Raw genomic sequence first — 23,301 nt, 5'->3', positions numbered from 1 at the left:
ATTATTCATCTGTTATTTTGAGTAATACAAAACTTATGATATAAATTCTAAGACCAAAAACTTTCTTAGCTAGTCTTGAACAATAAAATATATAAGGACCCGACATTCTTTGATGAGCATCATATTATGGGGAAGAGGACCCATGGAGAACAGACGTAGGCAGGTAGCAAAGCAGAAAAAAATGACATGTCATGGTAGTAGTATGGAGCCAGCAGGGAGAAGGCCTTTTTTCACGGCATGTGTCTTGGACAGTCGTTTTTGGCGCATTATGACGTAGTGCAACCTGTTACTTGATCATTTGTAATGACCTTAAAGAGATATGAACTTAATTTTTCACACCATTAATACCTAGTTGTTGTTATGTATTTGTTGGGTTTGTAACTTTGTTTCGTCATTGTCTTATTGATTTTAATTTTCTTCATTCCATACAGATTCTATGAGAACACTTCATAGAATTGACTAGCCAATGTCAGCTTCAAACAAATGAATGCCACCAGGCTTGGATGCCTCTGAGAACTGCAAATGAACAGCTAGACAAGGTTAGGATGGAACTCGACGATAAGATTTTCAAAGCTGACTCCTTAGGTAAGTGAGATCAAATTGGATTCACTAATTATCACACTATTTTTTAAGGATGGAAGATCAAGGTAACAAGAAGAAATTCGTTTTCTTATTGAATTAGAACTAAGTTTTCAGTTGCACTAATTAGATCTTTTTGCAGACTATGAAAAGAGAGCAATCCCAGCTTTCCCATGAAGCGCATGAGTGTGCTTATTCAATTCCCGAATTGAATAAAATGGTCTTTGCAGTTCAAGCCTTGGATATGTTTTGAGTCCAACTTTGTTTGCAAATTGTTGATGTAATTTATGTATTCATGGCTCTTGATGTAATCAATTTATAGTTGCACAATTCAAGGGTCTAAAAATGAAGTACAGCGAAGAGCAAGCCAAGAGAAAGAAGTTGCATAACCAAATTCAGGAAGCAAAAGGCACGTTTTATTTTAGGATTTTGATGGTGTGTCATTAATATACTCAGCATTCTAATCAAGTGACTTAAGATCTTGGGGTATTTACTGGTGGCTCCACAAAGAAAAGCTTCAAATTTGATCACGTTTTTACCCCAAAAGATGATCAAGGTATGTGTATATTATACTCAATTTCCGTGCCTAACATAACATACTAGGAATATTTGCAAATATTGATATTGACTTGAAGTTTTTTTTGTTATTAACAGTTGATGTGTTTGTGGATGCTTCACCAATGGTGATTTCAATCTTGGATGGATGCAATGTTTGTATATTTGCATATGGGTAAACAGGGACCAGAAAGACTTTCACAATGGAGGGTACCGTGAATAATCGAGGAGTCAATTATAGGACTTTAGAGGAGTTATTTAAAATTTCCAAGGAAAGGAGTGAAACTTTCACATATAGCATATATGTTAGTGTGCTCGAAGTCTACAACGAGCAGATCAGGGACTTGCTTGCTACTTCACCATCAACGAAGAAGTAAAATTGATTATCATTTGTTCCAGAAAATGACTCAGGAAAACTCAACAGAGTTCGTACATCTTTTAAGCCTAAGGGGGAGTCCCTGAACGTGACTCATTAGGCCTAAAAAATGTCTTATTTTTTGGGGAGTAATGAATCAACAACTTTTCTAATTATATGGAAATTTGGGTTTGGATTGTACTGTAGGTTGGAGATAAGGCAAGCTTCTGAAGGGGTTCATCATGTTCCCGGAATTGTGGAAGCTGAAGTTGAGAACATAAAGGAGGTCTGGAATGTACTGCAGGCTGGAAGCAATGCCAGGGCTGTTGGATCTAACAATGTGAATGAGCACAGTAGTCGATCTCACTGGTTAGTGGCAACGAGGCTTTCTTCCCATTTATGTTCTTAATCATGAAAAATGTGTTTATATTTATAGTTTATTCTTTTTCCACTTTTATTCAGCATGCTTTGTATAATGGTAAGAGCAAAAAACCTGATAAATGGGGAGTGCACCAAGAGCAAGCTTTAGTCGTTTTTGTCAACTAATCTGTTTAAACTAACATCTGCCAACCATTTACATCAACACCTACCAAGTCTAGACAACACCGTTGTTTGATATGTCTTGTGGTACACTTTTTGTGCAACGAAAAAGGTTTGTTTCCTATGTCATGGTTGGCATGCCTTTCTTTGTAAATGAATATAAATGGTATATATTATCAAAAGGAGGGTGGAGGAGGTTTAGGAGACGTACCTCCGACAAGGAGAAGGAAATTGAAGAACAAGCAAACAATGGAAGATGTGTTGGCACCAAACTGCTTGGTGGTTCAACAGTCTATCCCAAAACCGATTTCGTACTACCATCCCACTTGGCTCGAGCTAAGAGTGCTTTTGCCAGACCCTTTTAGAGTATAGAATTGTTGCGAGATTGGTGAAATTTGGTCTCTATTTCGTGTAGACTGATTGGGGTGTTTAAATAGGTTTTTTGAGATGGTGGATGTGAAGAAGATTTTTCTATTGGAGAAAATCATTAGTAATTAGATATAATATAAGAGGACAGTGAGTCATCGTTGGAACAGAAGATGAAAATAGAGTTGCAAATTTTTTTTAAGCCAATAATGAAATAGCTAGTTGAAGGAAAAGGAACAGTTAAAAATAAAAATTCCCTTCTCAGATGGCCAATACCCATAGGCCAAAAGAATAATAAGATAGCATTCTTGTATATGTTATTGCAGGTACCTGTAGCAAATGGCAATGGATCATACCCATTTTCTATGGATGTTCCAAGAAATACGAGGTTCTTGTTTTCCAACAAAGCGATCACACCAGCAAAGGCCATTGCCAAATCAATTGTAAGGAAGATGATTCTCTTGTCTCTTGTCATGTTTTTTTTTTCTTTGCTTCTTTTCATTTTTTGAGGATCAGTGTATGTTCTTAGGCATTGGGTAGTTTTTTTTTATGGCCATTCAAGTTTTGATGGTTCATCAGTTGTTCATGATACTCTACCATATAATTGGAAACTATTGCAGGTGTTTCTGTTAAAGCCAGGGAGTTTGGCACAAGAATATTTCGAGAAATTGGTCAACTTCTTAGAACAGTTTAGTTTCTGACATTTACTTTGAGTTTGCTTGGGCTTACTCCACTTGATGAAAGAGTTAGCTTTCTCACTGAGTAAGTCTTCATTTTTGTTTTTATTTTTCATTCCGGAATCACTTTTGAATTGCAGTAGCTTGGTGTTCTTAGATATGAATAATAATAGCTTCGGGAGATATACAGGAAATCTTCGGACGATTCACGCAGGTTAAATTTCTTGTGTTGCATGGAAATTCATTTCTTGATATCAGATAGATATTTATTACATCTTTCAGATCTTTTCTTAATTATATACATTCTGTTTACGTTTTTTTTTTCTTTCTCTTGATCTATTTCTTCGTTTGCTCGTGTTTCTTGATTTGTTTCTCTATTTTCTTGTGCGTGTTTAGAGAACTCTTTATAAATTCAAGATACATGCAATGATAAATCTTTATCAATATCAGTCGATGAGATCTAATTTTGGTTTCTTTATTTGTTCTTGTCTTTCAGAATCCTTCTATCGTTTTAGGATTAGTTCACACGTCAGCGGTTTTTGCATTACAGAGTTTGAATCATCGCTATTGATTTGAGGTTTGTTTGTTTTTTTATATGGATTTTTGTTTAATTTTCTGTTACTTTTGTAGACAACTTGCGTATTATATTGGTCCAACAGGTATTTTCTAGAAGAAAAGGTTAGACGATTGCCGGCATGCTTGCCACACAATATCAGTTGCAGGAGCATAGAAGATAAATGATGATGAAAAAAGACTAGACGATTCATTATTTTTTTTTATAGAGCTTTGAATGTCAGGCTCAATTTACGTTTAAGATTGATGGAATAGGAATTTGATTTGAAAGAGTGGTGATACAAGTTTACCTCTAATGGATTTTATATCTGTCTAATATTTCAGAATTATTCTTCGTGATTTTTAGTTAGATTTATGAAAGTTGAAGACGAGGGGCATTTGGGTCTTTTCATATTGTTAGTTGGGGTCTAAGTCATCAATGTCAAAACATAGGGGTATCCCCTATATTCAATAACATGTGAAGGGGGCAGGTGTAAAATGTATTTTTTTTTAAAATACCCTATAGCGACGGTCAACGACCGTCGCTATATCCTTATTTTACTGTCGTTTTTTCCGACTGTCTTTGACAGTCGTTTTTAAAAAATCACTCCTTTTAAAACGACTATTTTTCCGACTGTAAGGGCAGTCGTTTTTGGCGCATTATGACGTAGTGTGTGCCTCATTTTTTAGATGAGATCTCTCATCAAATTCACACAAATCAAAGATTCTATTCTTTCTTTAAGGTAATTTTAAAGTTAAATCCAAAAAAATTATAATGTTTAATCTTTAAAATAAAATTTGTTTTTATATGAAGGATTGTGTGGAAGCGATTGACGGTACTCATATTGGGGCATGAGTTCCAATAACAGATCAACTTTGATATTTATATTGAAAATGTATAACACAAAATGTAATAGTTGTATGTTCTTTCGATATGTTATTTACATATGTAGTTGCTGGTTGAGAGGGACAAGCAAATGACGCGAACGTGTTCTTAAAAATCATAAATAATCCTAATTCGGGATTTTCTCATCCTCCGTCAGGTTGGTATTCAAAATTTTACTTAGAAGTACATTTAATTATATGTTATATATATAAAATAATGAAATTATTATTCAGTTGTAGGCAAATATTACTTGGTTGATTCTGGTTATCCATTGATGGATGGGTACATGACACCATATAGGGGTGTCTGTTACCATTTACAAGACTTTCGACGGGGTGCATGGTAGAAGGAAAAGAATGAGTTATTTAACCATCTTCATTCCTCATTGCGTAATGTTATAGAGAAGTGTTTTGAGGTATTAAAGGCAAGATGGGCAATTCTTAGGGATATGCACACATACTCCATTGATACTCAAAGGGATATTGTCATTGCTTGCATGGGACTGCACAATTTCATTCGAAATGAAGCTTTGGCAGATGTTGAATTTGCTATATACGAATAATTAGATTATATAGATGAAACCGTCCCTAGGAGTGTAGATGAGCTTGGACCCTCGAGACGTTCACAACGGGAAAGACATAAAGAAATAGAACGTAGGAGAGAAGTCATAGCTGAAGCTATAAAAGAAGCTTATGATCGACGTGATATAATTATATAATTTTATAATTTTATAATTTAAAAGTTACTATTAATTGAATAAATTATATTTTTGGATAAATTTAATATGTTTCTACTATATGAACATCTTTTTTTCTTGGTATGACGATCACATATAAATTTTGTTTATGAATTTTTCTTTTCATTTTACATATATTGGTGTGATTATTACATATGATTTTATGTATGATGATACAGGTTTTATTATATGATAATTGTTATGTTTTTATACATATTTTATTTTTCATATATCCAATATTTAGGGCAGATTCTATCGAATTTTTAAAAAAATAAGAATAAGTATATTTGAGTATAAAATGATGTTATAATGTTTTTATTTAATAAAAACAATAACTGTTATTTTTTTTAGCATATGTTGTTGAGTTATGATGTTAAAAACATCAATTATTATATATAAGGGTATTCTGATCATTTTAACAGAATACAGAATAGTTTCCTAATACAAAACTCTGTGAGAAATACTTCTCAAATCCTGCATCCAAACGTACAACATGTATTCCGCTACTTGAGACAGTACTTCAGAAAATACTTCTGGAAGTACTTATGTTTTAAGTACTTCTGATTCCTGTATTCACACGGGTCCCAAGCTTCCAAGCTTGAGATTGCTGTTGCGATTGATTCTGCTGTCTCAACTTAGGACACTAAGCCTTCCAATGTCCTTTCTGCTTATAGAAACTGCACTCATCGAAGGCACTTTTATGTAGGGCTTATTCTGATTATTAGAAAAGGATTTAGAAGGTACTGCTAATACAGAAGGATTAGAAGTAGAAATAATTCCCTTTTCAGAATAAGACTTAAGATGTATTTCTTCAACCAATAACTCACTAACAACTGAGTCAACAGAAGGAAGTGGAGAACGATGCAAAATTGAACCTTTAAGTTCTTCAAAATCATATGAAGGGCCTTCAAAAACTATACCAACCGTTGCTGCTCTCTATGATCAATATAGGCACCACATGTCTTTAATTCTGTCGATTCTGTAAGAGCCAATTGATCCCAAAGAGACTATATGTAAGCTAAATCAAAAGAAATTGAAAAGACCATTCCACCCATAATAAGCAATAAAATAAAATAACCTTATATTTCTTAATAAAATTAACATCAATTGGAACATTGCTGATGTGGATGTGTTTATAATGTCATAGATGCTTTTCATTGAAATACGAGTGACAGGCATCTGTAGTTGTGCACACTAGTGTCCCAAAGTATGTCAATATCTAGGTTAGTCCAGCACAACTCGGTCCTCAAACGTTGATGTGACCTCAGCTATGGTCTTACGGCTTCAAAAGTTTTCTCAAGTCAAACAAGGCGAGAAGGTAACACATGGTGTTTTAATCAATTAGGGGAGGTGACATCTCTTGTGTATTTGTGACAAATTTTGATTTGGTTGCTTGCTTGGAATTTATTTTTAGAGGGAAGTGGGATCTGTATGATTGTGGGGAACTTTGCTTCCTATGGAATTAGACAAATCCACATGTATTACAAAAATTAAAAAATTTATAATTATTTTAAAAATTATTTCAAATAGATAATCTAAGATTTTTAATATCATCCTTCATAATTTAACAGTCTTTTTTGCATTTTAAAATATTTTGGTGGTTTTGAATCTAACATAATAACTTGGCATGAGTTAGAACCATAGATCTTTTTCCTCTCGGGATACATTATTATACATCTCATTAAATTTGTATCGTTGTGTATTCTGAGAAAAAGAATCAATGGTTATAACAAATGCCACATCAGGGAGAGTAAGGGTGTGTGTGTCAGAGGAGGGCATAAGAAAATCATTATTCTTTTAGAGTCGTGTGGGAGTGACTTCAAGCTAGAATCTCATATTACACTTCTTGACATGAAAGTGGATAGGAACCATAGATGTTTTTTCACTCGTATCTCAAAGAAAGCATCTATGGTTCCCAGACACGTTTATGTCAAGAAGTGTGGTGTGATGTTCCGGCCTTAGATCACTTCAGCCTTATTCATGCTTTTAACATAATTTTAAATTTGCCCATTTGCTACTCAAATGGATTTCGAGGTGATTTGGTCATCGCATCAACTCAAAAGATATATAGACTTTGGTCGATTATTTGATTGACTATTCCAATATATATAATATTCTTTTGGAGAACATAAAATATATATTTTATTTATTTTAAAATAATAAAATTATTTCTCAACTTTTTATAAATTTAATATATTTTATTTGACTCACATTATGTCAATTTGCCTTGACTCAACTCACACAGAAATTCGAGTCAAGGTTTCTAATTTTAAAACTATGATTTTAGTTTTGGGGGGTTTTTATGATTATAGGGAATTTTTATTTTTGGGAATAATGGAAAAATTGATATAAAACACTGGAAAAAAAATATCAAAATGGAGGTTGAATTCTAGGATAGTTTTAAAACACGTAGTGTAGACTCAACTGAAAATCAATGAAACTAACTCATTGATCCAACTCAACAAATCAAGTTGTCAACTCAACAGAGTCAACTTGAAGTCACATACCCAATCGAGTTATCCCATTATACATATAATATATTTTTGAGGAGAGAAAAAATATATATTTTGCTTAATTATTTTAAAATATCAAAAATTATTTCTTAAGTTTCTTTTATTTTCATTTGTTTTATTGTTTTAACAACTTGTAGTTGTTAAGGAGAAGGAATCTCTCCACTGTTCTATAAATGAAATTCATCCTATCTACATGAGGTGAGGTATGGAGGATTTAACCATCTTCTGTAACATTATTTCATTATCTTCATCATTCAACCAGCAACCAAACACATGTTCTTTGGCATATAACACCTCAACACTCTGAAGTTCAAGGCCTAAATTTAGATTATAATTAATTAAAAAAAAAATTACTTGATCAAATACTTTGGAAAAAGGACAGGGAGACTGAATTCCTAAATTTAAAATTAAAACCCAACAGTGAAAAATTACCTTTTTTTTTTCCTAAAAATTATTAAAAATAATATAAATATTATATTTATAAAAAAGGATAATAATATTTTGAAAGTTACAACAAAGATAACAAAACGAGTGTTCAACAAAAAAAAAAAAATCAATGAACTAAGGGTGTGTTTGGAACTGTAGTTAGTTTGATTTTGAGTTGGAGTGGGAGTTGTTGGAGTTCATTCTAATTACTTAAATAAACTCCAACTTTTGGTTTTGTGTAGGAATTCAGTCGATGAATTGTTCGCATTTGACTGAGATCTGATATAACTCCTCCATTACTTGGAAAATATTGTCAAAGTCAATAAAATTCAACCGAATCATTTGAGTTTTATATATTTTGATATAATAAGTAAGGCTTAATATATGATAGGATTAAATATTGAATTGTATTTGGATGGGTCAAGCAGTATAATATAATGTAAGGTTGGTTTTCTATAAACATAGTTTGTGATAAAAATTATTCTACTAAGACCTTGCTTGGTACGAAACAAATCATTTGCAAATGATTTGTTGGAATCTAATTTACAGATGTTTGGTTACATTCTGAATTTTTTTCGCATTTTAAATTTCAACAAATAGTTTGTAGCACAAAAAGTGCTGCAAATCATTTGCCATGCAAAGCTTTTGCATTTGCAAATGATTTACATGATACCGAGCAGGGCCTAAATGAAAAATTAACTATTTTGCAAATCATCGAGGTCTTCTCCCCCTCGAATCTGATATGCAGTGAAGGCCCCCGACCTTCAAAGTTGTCTCATCTCATCCCCTTTTTTGCTCTTATAAGGTTCCTAAACAAAGCCAGTAATGTGACCAGACAATTATAATGGACTGTCAGCTACTCTGATGATGAACTTACATTTATGATTTCATCCTTTCCACCCTTAACATCCTCATCTCTTCTACATTCATTCTATGAACTAAAATGCCATTATAAATCAGTAAACCCTCACATTTTCTACAATTTTTTTTTTGTTTTTTTAAATTTCCAAAGTGGATATGATATCCTTGTATTTTTTATTTTTTATTTTTTATTTTACAAATAATGAAATAACAAGACCAAAAGATTATTGCACTTATCATTGAACAGATCACCTTGACAAGTGTTGGATGAAAACGGAGAGTAACACTCGTAAATCATAATCCTCGAGGCAGATCTATAGAAAAACTACAAGAAGAAAAGTCCTAAAAATTATTTAGCAACAAGTATGCACAATCTGGAAAACAGAAAAAGAAAAGTTCTTATGTTCTCAATTAAACTTGCAGAGAAAAAGAATACCTGAGAAATATTGGCGGTGGTACAACCATTCAAAGTGTCATATCTTGGTAACATGATCATCGGTGATATGTTGGCGTTACTCAACTTTTAACAGATTTTTTGGAATGGGTATTTTCCTTATTCCATTGATGTTCATAATAGTTTGACTAAAAACATATTGAACCTGTTTAGGGCCAAGAAGAAAGTTCCCATGGTTTTAAATGGATCCATATTAGGTCCGAATCCAATTTCGTATACTTTTGACGATGCTTCAAAAGGACAAACAAGGTTGGCTGGCTCCAAAGGAGGATTTGAAACATTAACATGACTAGGCAGTGTTGCTAAAATGTTTAAATAAAAATCAATCAAAACATTGTTGTGAACCTGTGTAATAACCTTATCTTAATAGAGAAAATCAAATAGAATTACAAAACCTTCTTGTGAATCGATACCTATAAATGTTCACCCCGTCAACTGGGTAAATGCATCAAGATTGTTTCTTTTGTTCTGAAAACCATAGCTACTCTGCTGAGTTGACTCATTCCAAGACCGGTGATTAGACTGGAACAGCGATTGCCAGCGGTCTCTGTGTCACCAGGAGAGTACCGTCACGTGTGTGATGCTGCATAAACCAATAAACAGTCTCAGTTATATGAAAATTTTACAAAGTACTAAAAGCAACCTTCTGACAACAATTCATTATAGGAAGAGGAAACAAAACAAGTTTTTGAGCACATCATGGTCGAAGATTCAGTTGTTTTGGTTATTATGGCTTAGATGATGATCATGATTTTAGTCACCTAGTTGGAATCTGTGTTTAAAACAGCAAGGAAAAAATTCTGAGAAAAGGAGAATAAAACAGGAAAAAATGACATAAAAATAAATAAAAAATATATATTAAAATTATAATATATATAATACATTAGATATTTATTCTAAGTTTACAATATATTTTTGTGCAAAAAAAAAATATCATTGAATATTTATGCATGAAAACATGTTTCCACACATAATTATACATTTTATGATGCTAAAATAAATTCAACCATCAACATATCTTTTGAGTAGAATAAGACACATGAAAAAATTTAAAAATCATAACATCAAGATATTATCATCCAATCCCACATTAAACAACATTTATGAACCAAACTACAATGATAGGGGTATAAAAATTAACCATAGGCTTATAAAACAAACAGGTTTTTATTACTTTTTTTTTTTTTTTAAGTGTTAAAAACATTAAAAAAAAACGTGTTGTAAACGTAAAAACACATTTTTTTTTAATCATTAGATTTATATACACGTGCTTTAAATGAGAATTATTCAGAAAATGGTAATAATAACAAGTGTAATTTGGAGATATCCCTCAGGGTTTTGGCATATATTGAGATAACCCTCTAGGTTTCCAAACCAATGCATAACACCTTGAGTAACTTCACAATCAAAACCTAAAGGGTTATCTCATTGAAGATAAAATATTCATGAGTATATACCATTTTCAACCTCTAGGGTAAACAAATTTACTATAATCTTCAACCTCAGCAAAGCAAAAGCAATTACCACGAACAATTGGGGGCATTATCGAGATAGATTTATAACACTATAAACCTATAATAGACAAAATTGTGACCTTGTTTATCAATAATTGTTGGTGAGTTAATATGTAGCTCGATGTTCACTAATATGCGACCATGGACTGGACAAATTATTGATCAACTCAAGGGGAGGTCCAAAACGTAGATAACACAGAATAGACCTACTGAGTACCCTCCCTCTCCCTCCATTAGTGGTGCCCTACGTCCCTAGCCACACTTTCCCTCACCACAAGACATCTTTTTTATCAAAAATCAATAGCAGTTGGGGACACCAGAAGTGCACAAATGCATGCACAACAGTAACACTAATGCACATATTAACCATAATTAAAGTCTAATATCTTCTATTGCCACACCAACTTTTGCTAACGCCAACCCAAGATGTGTGCTAATTCTTTGGTGATTTACATATGAATTGGGATGGCGTTGGCAAAAATTGGTGTGGCAATAGAATCTCATATTTTAATATGTGCATGTAGAACCCCACAGAAGCAGTCAACTGCACATAAGAAACGTAATTAGACATGGTAAAATTGTAACCTACCAATGATTTAAAGCCACCAGAGAGTCTTTGGTTTCCATGCAATCATGGCTGCTCCCTGAGCATATCAAGTATATGCTTGAAACCATCTTCCTTCCTTTCAACTGCATTCTTCTCCGTGATATGTTCCCTCTCAGAGTCATAACTACGGAATTGGGTTCTTGGATTTGCAAAACGAGTACTCACCTGCCCTGGATTCCTTGATAAGTTATTCCTTCTGGAACTTTCATAACCATCTTGCCTCTTAGAGTCATCATAACTATGTGATTGGGTCCTTCTGGAATTTGCAAAACGAGTGCTCCCCTGCCCTTGATTCCTTGAGAAGTTATTCTTTCTAGAGCTTTCATAACCTCCAAAGCGTCCTTCGGATTGTTTGAATCCATTGGAATGTTGATTTCTAGTTCTGTTACCATAGGTGTGCCCTTGAGATCCTTCATAACTTCCAAATGGACGTTCAGAAAAATGATCACGATACCCAAGGTTGCTCGCTCTTGTGTCATCATACCCCTCATAAGCGCTCTCATCCAAATCCATTCTCCTCACTTTGTTTCCAATACCATCTGCAATTTTTGGAAGCTGGTAATAAAAATATTAGCAAGATAAAACATTGTGTTAAATCTTCAACATTTTACAGAAACATTATGGCTAATGAGAAATTTAAGATCCCCAAGAAACTCATAGAAGTTTCATCTAGATAATTACCTAGCACTGCCCATGTAAAACAAGTATAAATCATATTGAACTGGAGTCAACTATTAAAATTGACCAACTTACCAATCAGTCTAGTCAAGGAGAGCGCCTTGGTGCATCTCAAGGTGGGGAGGACAGAAGGCACCGGGCAGTGTAAGTGAAGCTTACTAAGGCACACGCCTTGCCTCAGTCAAAGTGCAAGGCGCACACCTCATTAAAAATTGAATAAAATATATGTATTTTGTTTAAATGAGACATTAATTTTAGATTTGATTGTACAATCTTTATATAAAAAAGGATTTATTTGAAAAAAATATAATTTTTTTATCATTAAAAATGTTTATAATTTTTCATTTTTTTCATTTTTATTCAGTCCGAGCCCATTGAGATCAGGTTAAGGCTTAATCAACTTAGGTCCAATAGAGGTACAAGCTTGATCTTAGGTAGATCATGCCTCTTTAGGACTCAACCAAGCCTGGCCTTGGATCCGCCCATTAATAGCTCTAGTTGTTATTGTAGCAACAACACGTGTTGATGTTGGTTTTTCTTCTTCTTGAAGTGCTGAATATTAACTTATTTATAGAACTCACTTTTATACATGTTATAATTATAGAATATCTAGAGCCAATCTTTCACTTTTTTATTCTTTTTAATAATGTTATAATTATATTATTATTTTATTGTGCCTTGCTTCACTCAGGCGTGCACCTCAGGCCTTTTTGCCCTTAACTACACTGTTACCAAAAAGTGTCACGGTTGTCCAGACAGGGCTCAAGTTAAGTAATACAAATGGAAAAACACAGGTCTTCTCTACGTTATCTATTATCCTGTCAGATTTACTTCATATGAAGGGTAAATCTTTCCCAATAATCAATGAGTGAAAAGATGAAGGGGAATACGTATGCATGCATAACCTTCAATAATCTTAACATCTCAATGGAATGAATCCGTAGTGCAGAACATCCAGAATCGACCAAGTTGACAGAAATCAAAAAGTTCATACCTCTTCAAATTTGAAGCCAAGATCCCGCTCGATAGTGTTGACTGCACGGCGTTGACTCTTAGTATACATAAGAACTGCGGTGCCCTTCTTTCCTGCACGTCCCGTCCGACCAGATCTATGAACAAAGATTTCAGAAGAATTTGGTATTTCAAAGTGAACAACCTGCATAGAGTTGTAAGGATAAGCTCAACCAAGCACCGGAAAGTCTAGACATCGACGAACTACTAAAAAAATGGATATTTTAAGAGAATCTATTGCCATGCCAACTTTTTATAATGCCATCCAAATTCATACGTAAATAACCAAAGAATTAGCACACATTCTGGGGTGGCGTTAGCAAAAGTTGGTGTGGCAATAGAAGCTCTCTATTTTTATGGTCGCATGTTGCATTACCAGGTCAACATTTGGAATATCAAGTCCACGAGCAGCAACATCTGTAGCAACCAGCACACTAAACCGTCCATCTCGAAAAGCTGACAGTGTTTTGTCCCTGTGTAATTGCTGCATGTTTCCATGTAATGCTTTGCTTGCAAGAACACTACCCATGGATCTTGAAAGTTCTTCAGCATCTTTCTTTGTTCTTGTGAAAATTATGCTTTTACCTCCTCGCCCATATTTCTGGACATATAAAGGAATGGTATTAAAATGATAATTAACAAATGTAGAAAATTAGATCGAAATCAAATGAATGAAACCACAATACTGGTTAAATTAGTCAAATATATGCATTTATGACACGGATTTTCAAGGAGTTCAGGTTGAAAGGAACGCCAATGGGGAATTTTGAAGTCTAGATTGCTACACGGACCTATAGAAAAAGAAAGAAAAGAATGCTTAGTATGCGTTGCCTCGTCATATTATTCAAACAAATACAGCTTTTTTCCCTGTTGGCAACGTAGATTTGGTACTATATGCAAGAATACTTCATTTGGAAGAAAATGGAACCTTTGAGCGGCCAGCATGCACATTTACACCCAACAACGTGGAAGATGTATCAGGAACACATCTATATAATAAAACACAACGGGTCTCGTCCCAGCGTTTATCCTCACATAAGTAGGGGTTGGGATTTAATCTCTCCATGAGTCTCGAGAAATAATTTCAACTTTATTCCTTCTCTCCTCCCTTTCCAAGAATACCCCTTCAACTTTATTGTCTTTTTTTTCCTACCCCATTTCCAATAATGCCCCTCTGACTTTATTCTATTTCCTCTTGTAGTTCTTTTCTAATAATACCCCTCTAACTTCATTGCCTTTTACCCTTCTACCCTTTTCCAATAATACCCTTATAACTTTATTGTCTTTCCTCTTTTAACCCTTTAAGAGGATGACCATCCCTACGGCACAGGCAAACTCTAGAAAATCCGTATACCATGGACCATGTATTAAAAATACATTAGGAAATCAATAGAAACTCAAGCTTTCCTCTAAATTCTTAAAATATTGAATCGCACTCCAATATTTTGGAAGATGTATAAGAAAAACACACACAGACAAATATTATCATACCCCAACACACAACAAAGAATGGAAATGCAAGAACTATGTCACATAAATGCCATTCACCAAAAGCTATTCACTTACAGAGATTAGAGTGGGCAGAATATTTTCCTTTCCAGAACTGGTTGACACAACTGAGTAGAGAGAGATACCATCAGCCAACTTTTGATCTGAATCACCCACCTGCATGAAAAGAAACAATAAACAGATGCCCATTTAACATGAGAAAAATTAAATCAGAAAAAATACATTTATCTTCACTATTGTAAATGTAATAGAAAGGGCTAATTTGGCCTATATTTTGCCACTTTATTCCATTTCACGCTTTTCAATCTCTTTGGTGATAAAATTTATAAAAAAAGCGGTTTTATGCACCAAGTAAAATTTTCAAGGGTCCCTTTAATTCGAAAATTATAGTAAAGAAGTCGAATTCCTTCGAACTAACTCCTGTTGTGCATGATCCAAAGAGAAACATCTCACAGTACGACATATTCAAGTAGCTACTGTAAGTGTGTAACCAAAGCCAATCTTTAACCACCACTCTAAAATAATAATAAATAAACAAATAAAAAAGAACGAATGTGATAGAAGGATTAGAAAAAACATTAGAGAGAGAGGAGAAGAAGAAAAGGAGTTTCTTATTCATGGACTTTTGTGGTTACTTAAATCCTTTTAGCGAGTTTCAGAAAGCAAATAGTCGAAAGTATTTATGAGAATGAAAAGAAACTCCATGCAACTTATAATCCCTTCTTGGATAAAGCTCTCTTTCCCTTCAAAAACATGGTTATTCCTTTCCCTCCAAATGGCCCAACAAACAGAAAACGGAGGTATTTTTTTAACAATGATAGGAAATGAGACCAAATCATTGATGCAAAACTACAACGGATGAGGATATAGAAGACATCTTTCCCATTAGTCTCATAAAGAGAACAGCGATTAATCACAATTTGCAACAATACCTCAGGAATTGAAATGATCTAATGTAAAGATTCTATTCAAAACATCAGACCAAGTGAAAAAGGCTACTTTTGATCGAACCTTAGGACCCCACACAGCTACATATGGAAATGAAGCTGAAAGGGGAGGCACAATTGCTTGTTAGTATGAAATCATACATAATAATGGAGAGAAACCAACTTACAAGGTCAATTACTAAAGGATTCCTGAGAAATTTCCTTGAAAGCTCATTCACCCATGAAGGCATTGTTGCTGAAAATAACATGCATTGTTTCTTTGAAGGTAAATAACTTAGAATACACTCGACATCCTCTTGGAAACCAATAGCCAACATCTGGTCAGCTTCATCCAGCACAACAAACTTGACTTCAGAAAGATTTAAAGCACCCCTATCAACAAGGTCAATAATTCTTCCTGGTGTGCCAACAGCAATGTCGACACCAACCCCAAGTGCACGAACTTGGCTCATAATTGGTATCCCACCATAGAGACAAACACTACTTAAATTTGGTGCAGATTCTTTAAACTCCTTTTGTACTTGTCGCGCAAGCTCTCGAGTAGGAGCCAAGATGAGAGCAGAAGGAACTCGTCTTTGCCTACCACACAGAAAACACAACAGATACAATGTGAACAAAGATAAAAATGATAAGTGAACCATCTTCTGCACAATCCCCATGCTCACCAGCTGCATGAACTCACATTGAATGTATATCACAAAGAAAGCATTAGAAGTAAGCTTGCAAAGAGAAGCTAAAAAAAATATATCAATTCATATTGCAGCTCAGTAACAAATAGCCTAGCATTTATCTTCGCATTTGTATTGTCTCTCTTCCCCATGTGATGCAATTTAATTCTTAACTGAGCACACAGTTGAGTCAAAATTAAGCTCAAAGGTTTGAATAATCCACTCAACTGGTGTTTTCCAATTCATAATTGAAAAGTAGAATAGAAAAGGCAAGTTCTCTATTATAAACTGAATGTTGGAGTGCAAGTCATATAATGAAAGTAACCATTTTTTCAGTTGACCTTTTAGGGAAGGTTTCAGGTTGACCATCTAAGGAAGGTTTCATGAATGAAAGTAACCAAAATTGCTTTCCATAATATGATGGATATGTAGTTAATCAAGAAAGGGTGGAAAGATCAAAAAACCAATAGGAAAGGTAACTATTTAGATATAAGAGAAGAGAGAGGGGGAAGCAAGAATGGACCTGCGAGGACCACGATGTCGAATAATTTTATCCAATATGGGGATACCAAAGGCAAGAGTTTTTCCAGATCCAGTAATGGCTCTTCCAATCATGTCACGACCTTCCATGGCTGGATCCAACACTGCTCTCTGCATATGAAGGTAACAAATTCAACAGATAGATATGAGACGCCAAATTGAATATATTACTATTGCAAGCAGCATGTCCAAAAATCGATTATACAAGGCTTCAAGAACAGACTTGCATGGAAGAATATTAAAAGGTGCAAGGTATGGAATTCTCTATTATTTTAACATTTATGTTCACAATCTTGGTTACACAATTGTACCTCATTAATGAAAATTGAAATGCCGAATGGTGCAGCAAAATTTCTATTCTTTTATGATTAAGGAATAATTTATAACAAAAAACTCTATTGTTTACATCATTGGCAATGAGTCAACAATTTCTTTAGTAACTTCAAGTGAGGTTTATATCTTGGTTTCAACATCAAATTTTGTATTACATAGCTAAATATTAGTAGTAGGGAGTATAAATGTATAACTACATAATAAGTCATGACACATGTAGTACATTAGTTGTTAAGATCACGGTTAGGATTACAAAAAGTCAAGTTTGATAAATTGCTTGGAAATAAAATCTTATAAGAAAGATGGCAAGTAGTCAATTTGAGATGGAGAAATGATTTACCAAAATGCATGATTTGTTAGTGCAACAAGAGCAACACAAGGCTTCGAATGGTAAACGATGAACAATGATGATCGAGAGAAACTTGATTTGAATGCATGAATTATCATTCTCTTGTGCTTAATGAATGAAGTAATTTTTAATATTGTAGGAGAGAAAACAACAAAAGACTTGTGAGAAAAATTAGAAAATTTGTATCAAACAAGGTCTATCACAAATCGGATTTTCTTGAGAAGAAAATTATATTCCTTGATAGTGAAAATAGGTACAAAGGTCTTAGAGCACTTGAAAGAATTCAACATCATTTGCCAACTTGAAGTATCGGGATGAACATGAAAAATGAGGATAAAGCAGTCACACTGCTTTGCGCATTGTTAGATCTTATGATAACCTTGTCACTACAATGAGCTGCAGTAAAGAAGATTTTTAATTTGGATTAGACTTGTGATGCTCTTTTTATTGGTGAACTACGAAAGAATGCATCTTTAGGGTTCTCAAGAGAGTCAAAAATGGAAACTCCAATATTAAGAAGTCGACCGAACAAGCTAGGTAGTTATTGAAGAAAACAGACAAAAAGTAAGTCAAAATTGCCATATGATAAAAAATAAAAATAAAAATACATGTTCATTTTGTTACAAGTTAGGTCATGTAAAGAAAGATTTTTGAAAAAGAAAGAGTTAGGGCAAAGGCTCAAGCTCAAGTGAGAGATGGATAATGGAAGCAATATGCCAAACCAAAGAAGAAACCTAATTAAATTGAAAAATCTATATCCGGGTTAATTGACGATGATGTGCCCATGGCTGGATGCAATCCTACTTTCTATCAAAATTGGATTCTTGATAGTTGTTATTCACCATATGTACCACTACTAGTCTTGGTTAAATTCATGAGTTATGTAAAAGTAACTTGATTTTTATGAGAAATAACTCAAGTAACAAAACTATTGGAATTGACACGGTAAAGTTGAGGATGTTTGGCGGGATGATGAGAACACTTAGAGATTTTTAGCATATACCAAACCCAAAAAAGAGCTTCGGCCTGTTCGGTTGAGCTTCAAGAGCTAGTTTTTTTTGCTTTCAAGCCAAAATGTCAGATGAATGATGTTCGTTTGGGCTTTTTTTTGCTCCCCTAGATTTTAACCGATGCCCAAAAGTAGCTCCTAAGGGAAGCCACCCAAGATAAGCTTCTTCAAATGACTTTTGCGAGAAGCCAAAAACGTAAAATGGCTCAAGTGTAGGTACCAAAATACCCTTCATCTTTAATCAAATTTTCAACCAAACTTAACCTTAAAAAATTAAAAGAGAGTACCAAAATACTTTCATCTTTACCAAAATACCCTTCATCTTTAATCAAATTTCCAATCAAACTTAATCTTAAAAAATAAAAGAGAATTACCAAAATACCCTTCATCTTTAATCAAATTTCCAACCAAACTTGACCTTTAAAAAACAAAATAGAATTACCAAATACAATACCCTTCATCTTTATCAAAATACCCTTCATCTTTAATCAAATTTCCAAAAGGAAGATTACCAAAATACCCTTCATCTTTAATCAAATTTCCAACCAAACCTAACCTTAAAAACAAAAAAGAATTACCAAAACACCCTTCATCTTTAATCAAATTTCTAACCAAACTTAACCTTAAAAAACAAAAAGAGATTACCAAAATACCCTTCATCTTTACTACCAGGACTAAAAGCAATTCATCATCACTACTTTAATACCAAAACTCCCTTCATTTTTATGTGAATGTTGGATTGTGTATTATGCAGGTATTTTTTTTATCAGAAAAATTTCATATGTCCATTTTTAAGAGGAAATGCTGCATATATTTTGATAGAATTATAAAATTTATAAATTTATTTAAATTGAAAATAATTATTTTTATAATTTTTTAATATAAACTTATTATTATTATATATAGTGTAATTATATATTTATTAAGGTATTTTGATCATTTTTTATGCATTTTAGGTGCATTATCAACATTAAGGGTATTATGGTCATTTTACTAGAATCCAGCAATAAAAAGCTATCAAACGAACATCAATTTCTGACTTATGTGCTTCTATAACGAACAAGCTTCTACTGGATGTAGCTTTTCAAGCTCTGGACTTTTGCTTCTTCCAGAAATTGACTTCTGTAAAGAACAGACCCTTAATTTCTCATTTTGAGTTAGAATCAAATGTTATAAATCTACAAGGCAAGATAAAATTCTTAAAATCTCTAAAAAAACATTAGTTGTAATGAAAGGTGTTTGGGTTGGAAAATTGTACAAGTTACTTGAAGAAGCAGTGGTAGAAGATGCACACATAAGGGGTGAGGATATGATGAGTTTCGAATTTGGTTATGGCATCGAAGATTGAACCACGTGAATGAATAGATTATAGTAAAGTCATTAATTATATAATAGAATTACCATTGGTTATTAGTTATTGGCTATTGGCCTTTCGGTTTAGTTCTGAAACGAGAACCTTAACATAGAAGCAACCGCAACTTGATCAATTCTCCATTTTCTTAAATAAACTGCATCTCTATATAAGCCTTGAAACGAGAAACGAACCAAATTGACCAATTCTCCATTTTCTTAACCTAGAACCGAACCACAACATGTTCCATACCAAACCAGCCCAAAACTATCAATTTGGTTCAGTTCTTAATATGAACCGAACCAAGTTACACCCCTATCTTCAACCACCGTTTCTTCAAGTAACTTGTACAAGTTTCCAACTCGAACATCATTTACTAAACCAACGCTCATCTGGATAAGTAAATTATTTTCCATCAAAGCTAAGTCACTTTTACATGGCTCATATGAATTAAACCAAGATAAATGGGGGCACATCAAATAACATCACAATCAAAAAGCCAATTTGATCAAAAGTAGGATTGTATAGTCAAGAATATTTTATCTTCAATGAATTTTGATGTAGACTCGTCATCTTGATTAGCATTCTATTTTGGTTTGGTGCCTTGATTGTTATTACTCATCTCCTTACTTGAGCTTGAATTTCGCTTAACCCTTTTCTTTTCTAACAATATTTTTTTTAAATGGTCCAACTAGTTATAAAACCAATATGTATTTTTGTCATTTGAGTTCTTTAGCTTTGGTCAAAATTTGACTTAAGCCTTGTATGATTTCTTGAAGAACTACCTTGCTCATTCGATCAACCTCTAAACATGAAAGACTCCATCTTTGACTTTCCCGAACTCCCTAGAGATGCATTCTTTCATATTTCACCAACAAGGACACTACACACCAATTCTAAATCAAAAAATTTATCTTACCTACAACTCAACGTAGTGATGTGGTTATCATAAGATTCAAACAACGTACAAAGCATTGTGACCAATTTATCGTCATCTTCCATTTTCACCCTGATACTTTCAAGATATCAAACGGTGTTGTTAAAACTCATTCAAGTGATTTGAGATGGCGAGACCTTTGTGCTTTCTTTCATTTTCAAGAAAATCCAATTAGTGAGGGATTTTGTTTGGTACAAACTTTATAACTTTACCCAGAGGTCTTTTGTTATTTTTTTACCCCACAATATCAATCAATACCTCATTCAATAAGCACAAGCATATGGTAGCACGTGCCAACAAATCAAATTCCTCTCAATCATCATTGTTCATCTTTTCTAACTTCTTTCCATCAAAGTCTTGTGTTGCCCTTATAGCAGTAATAAACCATGCATTCAATTTTCAAAATCTTTATTCCTATCAGATTTCTCCATCTCAAATCAACTAATTGTCATCTTTCTTGTAATATTACTTTTACAATTAATTTATCAAACATCTTGCATACAAAACCCTTTTTACAAGAAAAATTCCTTTTTATAAACTGTAATAACTACTTATAACATTCTTTTTATTTCTAATAAGCTTACATAAACACCATCTTAAAATACCCCTCCAAAAATTTGGAAACACCCATCATCCCTTTGAAACAAAAGATGTGATTTTAAATCACCAACCCTAACAGAAACTTCCACTTTATCAGATGGGACGATATGTGGTCATAGAACAAGTTATACTATATGGGGAAAAACTGTAACTTCTCCCTTCAAGTGGTCATGAACTAATGCACATTAGAGATTTCTTCAAACAATCTTAAGACCCAAACTAACAAACTATCAAAATTCCCATAAAATCATCAAAACCAGCAAAGAACAATGTCTTTAGCTTCACACAACCAACCATTAGAACTTCACAAACTATAACTTCATTCACTGGACAAAATATTAGCATAGAAAAGATAAAATCTTTTAAGACCCAAACTAACAAAATATCAAAATTCAAATAACATCATAAAAGCAACAAAGAACATTGTCTATAGTTTCACACAACCAAAAATTAGAACTTTACAAAATTAAACTTCATCTACTTAACTAAATGTTAGCGTAGAAAAGATAAAATCTTTCTTTAGAGAGCTGCTATCGGCACCCCAACTTTTTTGCTTATTACACCCCAATTTTCTTAAATTATTTATCACACCCCAATTAAAGATTAAAACACATATTTACAACATTACAAGGTTTTAGCTAAAATTATAATCTCAACATTACAAAACATATTTTTCCCAAAACATGGGCAGCTTATGTCCAAATTCCGGTTTCGGTATACTGTCCATTTTAATTCCCAAAACATGCATTTCGAGTGAATTCATCACTTTTATAATCAATGAATTCGCTTGTATATCTACAAATTCCTAGATATTGAAAGTGACAAAACTCATTAGTTCGTAGGTTATAACAATGACGAATGCATGTTTTGGGAATTAAAATGAACAGTGTACCAAACGCGGAATTTTGTCATATTCAGCACAAGAAATGGAGATTCACCCTTCACTTATTTTCTTTATTTTTAATTGGCTTGCAATAAGTAAAAGATGGGGTGCCAATAATTTCACAAAACCAACAATTAAACTCCAAGTGGAAGAAAATTTAAAGAAGACCATACCTGAATGGGGAAGAGTTGGGTAATTCCTCGTCGAGAGAGCGCGGAGACGATCTCTTCCGATATCCCGAGTTTGGAGATATCAAGAGGGTTACCTCTTGTGGAAGAATCGAGGCCATTCGTTTCGGTGGTGATGGGGAATCCAACCGAGGAAGAGGAGACATGAAAGGTGGACCTACGAGGGTTGGGGTTGTTGGAGAAGGAGATTGAAATTGGGGAGAAATTGGAGAGGAGGGATGGTGTGAAATTAGGGTTTTTGTAGAGAAATGCTGTTGAAGGTAGAGGAGAGAATAAGAGGAGAGTCGCCATTAGAAGAGGTTGAAGAAGAGAGAATGAGGATTTGATTTTTATGGACGAAATGAAATGTTCTCTTAACTTCTCCCGCCCAAATAAAATATCTTTGTTTTGTCCAAAAGAAATGAAGAAAATCTCTTTATTACTAGATTTTACCTGTTAGGGTTTATTAAACAAATGGATGATCCTCAAGATATGATTTGTGAATCCCTATGGGACATTCAACAACCTTATAAAAATTGATCACAAATGAAAATATTTAAAGTGCATGTCACCTTGAACTACTAGAAGCACTTAGCGCAAGAATATTATCACACTCCCATCTTCTAACACAAATCCTTAGGTGTGATGTGCAAATGATCTCACCATGAGAATGCTAACTCATTGACAACTAACTAGAC

The 23,301-nt window shown here is 33.6% G+C and overlaps 2 protein-coding genes across 6 annotated transcripts; one reads left to right on the top strand and one right to left on the bottom strand.

Moving 5' to 3' along the window:
- The first annotated feature begins 1,329 nt into the window (after window positions 1–1,329).
- Window positions 1,330–4,106, top strand: LOC147404914 (kinesin-like protein KIN-14E). Of its 5 annotated transcripts, XM_086437776.1 has the most exons (8): window positions 1,330–1,507; window positions 1,697–1,858; window positions 1,952–2,141; window positions 2,722–2,838; window positions 3,016–3,083; window positions 3,213–3,286; window positions 3,569–3,649; window positions 3,732–4,106. In XM_086437776.1, the coding sequence occupies exons 1-3, from the start codon at window positions 1,338–1,340 to the stop codon at window positions 2,016–2,018; spliced, it is 399 nt and encodes a 132-aa protein (XP_086293902.1). In that variant the 5' UTR covers window positions 1,330–1,337; the 3' UTR covers window positions 2,019–2,141; window positions 2,722–2,838; window positions 3,016–3,083; window positions 3,213–3,286; window positions 3,569–3,649; window positions 3,732–4,106. The 5 variants fall into 5 exon arrangements, with proteins under 5 accessions (XP_086293902.1, XP_086293901.1, XP_086293904.1 ...); XM_086437775.1 differs by lacking the exon at window positions 3,213–3,286 and having other exon boundaries at window positions 3,016–3,157; XM_086437778.1 differs by lacking the exons at window positions 1,952–2,141; window positions 3,213–3,286 and having other exon boundaries at window positions 3,016–3,157.
- Window positions 4,107–9,728: 5,622 nt separating this feature from the next.
- Window positions 9,729–23,033, bottom strand: LOC147404913 (DEAD-box ATP-dependent RNA helicase 53-like). The gene is made up of 8 exons (XM_086441011.1): window positions 22,610–23,033; window positions 16,958–17,085; window positions 15,934–16,345; window positions 14,877–14,975; window positions 13,687–13,911; window positions 13,294–13,455; window positions 11,604–12,176; window positions 9,729–10,083 (listed from the first exon to the last, which is right to left on the bottom strand). Exons 1-7 carry the CDS (start codon window positions 22,913–22,915, stop codon window positions 11,646–11,648), a joined length of 1,863 nt encoding a protein of 620 aa, XP_086297137.1. The 5' UTR covers window positions 22,916–23,033; the 3' UTR covers window positions 9,729–10,083; window positions 11,604–11,645.
- Window positions 23,034–23,301: the final 268 nt, after the last annotated feature.

This window comes from Akebia trifoliata, chromosome 4 (genome assembly GCF_017979445.1).
Source record: "Akebia trifoliata isolate Shusen 1 chromosome 4, ASM1797944v1, whole genome shotgun sequence".
Classification (NCBI taxonomy): domain Eukaryota; kingdom Viridiplantae; phylum Streptophyta; class Magnoliopsida; order Ranunculales; family Lardizabalaceae; genus Akebia; species Akebia trifoliata.
The sequence above is the reverse complement of the archived record's forward strand: the minus strand, read 5'-3'. Positions and strand labels throughout refer to the sequence as shown.